The sequence below is a fragment of the Microtus ochrogaster genome, chromosome 8, assembly GCF_000317375.1.
Source record: "Microtus ochrogaster isolate Prairie Vole_2 chromosome 8, MicOch1.0, whole genome shotgun sequence".
Classification (NCBI taxonomy): domain Eukaryota; kingdom Metazoa; phylum Chordata; class Mammalia; order Rodentia; family Cricetidae; genus Microtus; species Microtus ochrogaster.
The window spans coordinates 23,527,173-23,535,412 of record NC_022015.1 but is presented as its reverse complement, the minus strand read 5'-3'; the positions used below and the strand labels follow the sequence as shown (position 1 = coordinate 23,535,412).

At 50.2% G+C, this 8,240-nt stretch overlaps 1 protein-coding gene across 10 annotated transcripts in view; it reads right to left on the bottom strand.

Annotated features, from left to right (window-relative positions):
* The window catches only part of Tacc2 (transforming acidic coiled-coil containing protein 2), a 112,854-nt gene that overhangs the window by 894 nt on the left and 103,720 nt on the right, over nucleotides 1–8,240 (bottom strand). For all 10 annotated transcript variants that reach the window (XM_026781102.1, XM_026781097.1, XM_026781103.1 and 7 more), the window contains 3 exons: nucleotides 5,376–5,536; nucleotides 5,047–5,153; nucleotides 4,614–4,734 (listed from right to left, as the gene is read on the bottom strand). In XM_026781102.1, coding sequence (XP_026636903.1) covers nucleotides 4,614–4,734; nucleotides 5,047–5,153; nucleotides 5,376–5,536 — 389 coding nt within the window. The remainder of the gene's footprint in view (nucleotides 1–4,613; nucleotides 4,735–5,046; nucleotides 5,154–5,375; nucleotides 5,537–8,240) is intronic.

The window sequence follows — 8,240 nt, the reverse complement described above, 5'->3', positions numbered from 1 at the left end:
GCTGTGAGCCACAATGTGGTTGCTGGGAATTGAACTCAGGACCTTTGGAAGAGCAGGCAATGCTCTTAACCTCTGAGCCATCTCTCCAGCCCCAGGGACCCATTTTTTGTTTTTTTTAAAGCAAGCCAGGTGTGGCAGTGCACACCTATAAACCCAGCACACGAGAGGCAGACAGAGGAGGATCCCCTAGGCCAATGATCAACCTTGTCTCAAAAGGAAAGGTGGACAGAGTAACTAGAGAAACCAGGAAAGTAAAAAGGGATCGTGGTTGCGGGGGCCTGGAAAGGGGAACAGCAGGATTCAGAGGTCCCTCAGAGGTTGAAGGTGAATTCCTATCCTGAAGACACCACTCGCTTCAGACACAGGTCTCGTGAGATTTGAGGTGATCTAACTTGAGAACCTCCTTGCTGCTGGTCTGGTTTCCCTAGCACCAGAGAGTGCTGCGTAAGCCACCAAGGGAGGTGGATAATCAATAGTTCTTTCCGGCTATGACACCTATGAATCACAATGATCAGTTGAGCAAGATGTCCCTTGGGCTGCAGTAGTGGCACTCATCTTGATAGTAACCGACAGTTCTCTAAATGGACTAAGGTCTCCTCAATAGGAGTGACAACATGCCTGGTACTGGAAACCTAGCCAACTGCCCAGGGCCAGTGAGGTCATGGAGCTGAGAGAGACCCTACTATCACCGCTGGATTAAATCAGCATAATTCCTAAGTGCCTTCTAAAACTTAGCCTTAGAATGGGAAATGTAGTTCTCACCCAAAGAAGCTTCTCTTTGTGGTAAGTGGAGACCATTGCAGAAAACCGCAACTGGTCATCATGCAGAGACCAGTGGATCGTGAGAAGTCCAGCCTTAAGGATACATCTATAATACAACTCCTGCCACCTAATGCTCAAGGAACCTCACAGAAGAGAGGGTGGGAAGATCCTAAGAGTCATGTTGCATGACTATGTCTCCTAAAAATGACAAGGGAGCTACACCCATGATACCCCAACTATGTGGCCAATAAAACTCAAACAATGACAATATCAGACATTTTAACATGAAAGGGGGATGTCTCAAGGGGCCCACCCCTCGACAAACATCTACAGGCAACTCACAACTGCTGAAAAAAGAATTAGCTTCTCCCATAGATAAGCCCCCTTAACTGGTTACCCAATACAAAGTACATACAAACAACAAAAAGAAAGTACATATATACACCAAAAAGAAAAGAAAAGAAGGCCAGGAGTGGTGGTGCAGATGTCCTTCTGTAATATATTGTTCCCATTGGTTGATAACTAATGCTGCTTTGACCTATGGCAAGAAAGAATATAGCTAGGCAGGAAATCCAAACAGATATAGAGGGGAAGAAGGGTGGGGGCCAAGAGGAATGCGAGACCCAAGAAAAGAGATGCCAGCAGCAGCTAAGGAGAAAGATGCTAGAACAGAGGTAACACCGTGGCCACATGGCGATACACAGATTAGTAGAAAAGAAAGAGCTAGCCAGTAATAAGCCTGAACCATTGGCAAAGCAATTATATTTAATATTAGCCTCTGATTATTTCATAAGTGGCTGTGGGGACTGATGGGTGGGAGAGAAACCAGTCCCACAGGACTAGGCAGGACCAGGTGAGACAGAGAAAAACATTTAGCTACAAGGTGTGGTGGGGCATGCCTTTACACCCAGCACTCGTCAAGCAGAGGCAAGAGGATCTTGATGAATCTGAGGCCAGCCTGACCTACATAGTGAATCCCAGGTCACCAAGGTCACACTGAGACCCTGCCCCAACAACAACTATTACCAGTCAATCAGAGGCAACACTGGTCTCCTCTTGGGGGACAGCACCTACCCAGTCTCTCGGTCTCCTCTAAGGCTACCTAAAGTAATCAGAGGAAATAACTGGAAGCGGACAGAGTTTACAACCTAGCTATGATGTAGCTGGGGAGCCTGGGCAAGTTGCACAGCCATCCTGAACCCTGGCTTCCTTATCTTTAATACGTAGGTGAGAATGAGAGGAGGTAAAAAGTGTGGAGTTGTGTAAATGGAAAGACTCAGTAAGTAAACCAAAGTGGAGGGTGGCTGAGGTCTGGGGTGAGAAAGAACTGGCATTGGTTCAAGGCTTTCCTGACAAAGACCAACTTGGAAGAACACAACGTTACTTAAAAGATGCCCAGTAGGTGGCGTGGTGGTACAGGTGTCCTGGAGGAGTCGAGGCAGAGGAAGGCAACTTCTTCCCTGCAGAAGCCACCCTTGGCCCGGCCTTGAAGCTCAATCAAAGGCAGCTACACACATGGGCACAGATATCAGGGCAGCAGTTCCTGTCCTGTAGGAAGGGGATCCAGCTGGGAGACAGCCCGCAGATATGGCTCTCCATGAAGGCTGGAGCTACCAGCAGCCCAAGGCTGTCTTTGCTCATGCACAAGTGCCCAGTGGCCCTCCCTGAGGAGGGAAAACCTGCATCTAATGCAGCTAGTTTTCCTTTGAGAAGCTGAGGAAGGCTAGCCTCCACCAGCCCATTTCTTAGAACCTCCTGCAGCACTGTCCCAGCTCAGTTCATGGCTGTCCCTGGGTTAGGACTCCAGCACTCCACACCACAGTCTGTGCCTATGCAGGGGAGAAACCTGAGCTGCCGGGAGGGGGGGTAAGGAGAGGGAGGAAGCCCTGTCTTCCAGCAGCCAGGCCATGGCCCACCTCCTGCCAAAAAAGTAAACCTTAGGCCTCAGCCCACACAAGTGCTGAAAGCCCTGGCCACTACCTCCACCCTGATGGTCACGAATGCCTATCTTCATCTTGTGAATATCACATGCCAATCACCAAGCTAAAACCATCCCAGATACCATGGCACCCCTCAGTTCTCACACTGGCCCTTCAAAGGAAGACATTGTCATGCCATTTTTCAGAGAGGAAACTGAGCTTCAGAGAGGCTAAGTGCTGTGCATAAGAGATTACACAGCCAGTCAAATAGAAACAGATGTGGCCAGCCTGGAACACAGATTCAAGTTGTGTTTGCAGCTATACAGCTTTGTTGTCATGTCCATTAGACTTAAAGGGCAGCAGTTCACTGCGGAAGCCCTGGAGATCTTCAGCTACCCCTGGGGCAAACTGCCCCATCATGGGGCCCAGCATCTTCATCCTCACCTGCCCTGGTGAATGTTTTTGAGACTCTTGTTTTGTTAAATGTATCTATAAGCCTTGTTTGTTACATGTATCTGCTGCCCTTTAGGTGCAAACACCATGATTAATGCCTTCCTCCAGGAGCTCAGTTCAGAATGTAATTACGTTTGCAGATATATCTTGTCTTTGCTGTTATCCAAAACCATGCCATTCCCTTGTTTGCATCTGTGTATTTCTACCAGAAAACACAGCACCACCACTTTCGTTTGCAGTTCTGATCAGGCCAAGGGCCTTGGAGACATCCACCCTGGCTCCTGCCTCAGGAACTAACACAATGTGGCGATCTAAAAAGCATCTCAAATGGATTCTATACGGTGGGAACACTGATAACTTCCCGGACACACAGACTGGGGAATGTGGTCTTTATTTTAAAGGAACATTCCGCTTCTGTAAAAACATACAAAGACTCATCGGTAACCCTACAATGATGCTCGGTGATTGTCAAAGAGTGAACAAATGCGTTTGCAGCTGTGTCCTGTCTTTATGGTGACTGCTGTGGACAACCAGCAGAGCCCAGAAGTCCCAGGCGGCTGCAGGAGCTGGCATACAGCACTGGTCTAGCATTTTCTTTCTAAAACATAATTCTTGTGGTTGACGGCCAGTAGTACTCTGCATCCTCTAAAGATGGGGCTACATAGGATTTCACAAGTGTGTTCTCTTTCTCTTTCTTTTCTTAAGTGGGGTAGGGTTAGTATCACACTTGACATCAGGGAAATTCTCTCATCTAAAGTATTCTCAGGACTAAAGGTGACCAAGGAAAGGAGATAGCGAGCGAGGCTCGCCAAGGCTGTACGGCTGGTGGGAGTGTGCGAGCAGCTGGCCTGCTTCATCACCAGGCTCTCTCTGATAGCACCTAGCAGGACAGAGCCAGTACCTACCAGGGCAAAGGTTACTGAAATTCACCTAGACACCCTGTCCCCTTTGGACCACATGGAACTGGAATGTTTCTGGGATGGCAGAGGTCTTCACCGGGATATCTGGGGGAACTCATCCAGTAAGCTAAGCACCACACTGGAAATCAGGAAACCTAGGCACAGTGGCCTCAGGAGGCCTACCCACTGATCACACACCCAGAGGACATCTGAACATGCCTGGCCCCGCTGCTGCCCATCCTGTCAGGGGACTAGTGGGCTCCTCACCTACTCCCTAGGAAGAATGATAGTTGAAGAGGTTCAAGGGCAATGCCTGGCTTGCCAACAGCGTTTGACAAATACTTCACAATGCCGTGGAAGAATGAGACATGGAAAAACACCATATGGGCTGTCATCCCAGAAAGGAAAAAAAAAAACTGGACCTAATACAGGTATGGTCATAGGCATGAGTTTACATGGAAGCTGCTCTGGCTTTGCTTTAGAGCCCTGCTCCCAACTTCCCAGCCTTCATCACCAGATAGACTGGCAAGAGCCAGCGAGAGGACTCACAGCTATGGGTACCTGACCCGGACCCTCTTACCTTCTGCTCCAGCGTCCTTTCTAGAGCGTCCACTCGCAGCTGCTCCTTCCGCAGGCTGGCCTGGTAGGCTGCTTGTTCTTGCTGGGCTTTGCCTCGAACCTGGGCAATCTCTGCATTGGCCCTGTTAGTACAAGGAGCACCGTAGGTGATTTTTTCATGGACCCCTCTCTCCTCCTACGTCCGAATAAAGACCTAGGTCTGAGTCCAGCCCCACTAAATAGAGCCTGAAACATAGGCACACTAAGAATCCCACCCTTGTCATGATGTGTAAGGGCTTTGGGTGCCCCCGACATTACAACAGAATCCTTCGCTTATCTCAGCGGGCAGTGGTTGAATGAGTGCTTAGCCCAAGTCATAAAGATTAGCTACCCCCCTTTGCCAGCCAATGTCAGAGTGCCGCTGAAGCGCCTGGCTTACGTGAATAGTGAGTTACCTGTCCAGCTTCTCCTCTGCGTGCACCTTCAGGGCCTGGTACCTCTGCTCTTCTTTCTTCACTCGGGATAGATACTCCTGTGCACATTTCTTCAGCACCTCTTCATTCTGGTATCGGCAGGGCCACAAGAAGAAACACTGAGGGGCACACCAGAGCATCCCCAACAGCCAAATCTGACTCCTTAAACCTCCGCAGAGGTCCTGTTCACATCCTGGCTCAGGATGGGCTTCCTGATTCTCACCCCTCCTGCCGCCCCCCCCCTCCCCGCACCCTCAACCGTTGTTGCTTCCCCACCCCTACCCCGACTCTGCCTGGCTCGGTAGACATACCTTGCGGAAGCCTTCCAGGACCTCCTTCATCTTCTCGTATCTCCTGAAGAGGTCAGCCAGAGACTTTTCCACAGAGTTCAGGTCAGCCAGGGCTTGCTCCTTCTCGAGGACCAGCTGCTGCACAGTTTGGTGGGAGACCGATTTCTCTCTCTGTTCATCCTCTGGCAGGAGAGACAGAAGTCAGACAGTGCAAACTGCGTCTACTTGAGCGCAATGTAAGTGTTTCCTTGGAAGGAGCCCTCCCTCCCAGAGGCTTCCAATGGGACAAAACTCATAGACCTGATAACAAAGACTTGGGGCCGTGGCACATCGTGTGGGGTAGGTCAAAGTCAATCCTTAACCTGCTCAGTGTGGCCTCTTGCACATCTACAATGGAGACCCTGCGAGTCTACTTTTCCTCCACACTGAGTCAGACAGAACACATTACTGCTGTATTTCTGGGAAGATGATCGAAGGGGCTGTGGTGGACCCTAGGGGTAACTCTCCCTAAATGGTATCAAGGCCTGGACTCTCGGCAAACTAAGGCAGTATCTGCAAAGTTCATTTCTCAGCAAGGCAGAGCAGTTCCACTTGGGTCCAGTTTAGTTACTGGTACCAGCCTGAGCAACAGCTCTGTTCCCGCCCATCCCTCTGGCCCTCAGCCACCCCACAATGACGTCAGATGTCTCTACACTATGGGACAAACCGTCTCTGACATGAATGTGGCTTCCAACCTGTGCACCAGCCTTTAGCCTGGGTGCAGACAGAGTAGGCAAGGCACGCCTCACTTTCCTGGTGACAGCTGACTTTATGACACCCCCTAGCCTCCATCCGCACGCAGCACCAAGAGCTCCCAGGAGAAAACAGGCAGCCTAGTAGATCTTTGTCACTCCCAGGTCACCTGGGAGGGTGCTACCTACTGCCCAGGACTGGCTGAGAGCTGGCTGTACAGCAGCAGCAGCTGCCGGCGCCAACTGCAAGTGATGCTATCTCCCTCTGCTCAGAATCCGCCTGTAAAAACCTCCTCTTGGATCGAGAATAAAACCTAGGCTGCACTCCACATGCCTACTCTGGCCCTGACAGCCCTACTACCTCAGGCAGCTACTGCCCCAGAGCACAGGAGTCCTGGGAAACTCCCAAGGGTTCCCCATTCACTGGTCTCGGATTTCTCACCACTTCCTGTCCATCTGTCATGTGAAAAGACATGCCTGTGTCTGCATGTGTGCTTGGGCCTCTTGTGGGTTCTGGTTCTGTTATACTCCAACTTTCCCCACTGCAGGCTTGGGACACAAGGCTTCCGTTGCCTCTTACAATGGTAATTGTGGCAGGTTGGTCAGACTGAGAAATGCACAGATGAGCACAGCTGGATGTGCTTGTGAATGGATCTGAAGGACACTTGGATCATGAGGACCTTGACCTTGCAAATGCGTTCATGATGTGGTGGCAGAAAGTAGGAGGTGGGGGCAAGGCTGGAGGAAGTAGGTCACTGAGGCTAAGTCCAGGACTGGTCATGCCCTTGCTTCTTCCTGTATCTCTTTTTTCTTCTTCCTGTCTGCCAAAATATGAACTGCATGCCCTCACCACCACGATGGATGGATTGTTCGGAAACTGTTAGACAAACATCAAAATCTTCCCTTCAGTTGAGCCTGCCTGTCAGGTGTCTGGGAGAAGCAATGACAAAGGAACACAGCCCCCAAAAGTAACCTGGCCACTCTCCTCAGGCGCTGACAGTGGGTCTGTTGGGGTCACTGCTCTGAGCACACAAAACCCCTCCACACAAGTGATGCTGCCACATGATCCACGTGGGGCACAAACAAGGCTAGCAGCACAGTGACCTGTACAAGGTTTTCTTGTCCCCATCTTACAGCGGGCGAAAAGAGGGTTTGGACAACAGTGTCGGTTCACGGAGACAGAGCATAGCCCAGGCTCAGATCCAAAGACAAAAGCATAACCATGACTCAATTCCACCTGAACTTCCTGCAACAATGGACCTGGACGGTTCCCACCAGGACCAGCAAGTGTGGATTTGAGCTATTTGCCCTTCCGTTTCTGATAAGCCAGCATCTTGCTGTTGTCTTAAGTTTGGCATAGCACTGCTGTGTGTATTGGTAGGGTCACGGGATGAATTTTAGCTCCAAGTCTGACAAAAACATGTTGAAAAGCTCTGCTATTTTGTGGTTCCCAAGCCTTGCATACAAATCAAGGTGGCTGTCAGATGCGAGCATGCATTAACACCAGCAGGAGGACTATTCAAACAGACGTGTCCATCCTGCTTTTGGACCCAGCCAGTCAGAGCAGGGCCTGGAGTCTGCACAAGTAACAAGAGACTCAGATGTAGCTGGCCCAGGGCCCTGCCTGGAAAACCACTGGCCTAGGAGATGCCTAACGTTCCTCTAGCCTACCCCAGTCATCCCAGGGTTCTTAGTATTCACAGCAGCAGCCAGAAGCTACCAAGGGAAGTGGCTTTAGAATCTAACAGACCAGATTTGAGCCCCAACACTAATACTTCTTTGCTGTGTGACCTTGGGTGGCATTTTCAAACTCACTGAGTCTCCTAGCCAGAACCAGGAGATGGCAGTGTTTCTAGCCCATAGCATTTGGGGAGACTAAAAAAGAGAAGGAATACAAAGATCTTGGCACCCAGGAATTGTCTGGAATCAGTGACCTGTTATCAATAGCATATCCCTGTCCCTAGAAACATCACCCCGGACTCGGTGGGACAGTGTGTCACAATGACCTGGGAAGCACTGCCTTTTAAATACAGAGAACTTTCTAATGCGAGTGATTTACTTGCTACATCCACACTCCTAAAAGAGAGCATTTGCGAGTGCCACTAGCTTTTCCAGCCCGGATTTTAGCTGTTTCCTTTATTCCCAGCATGGCGTA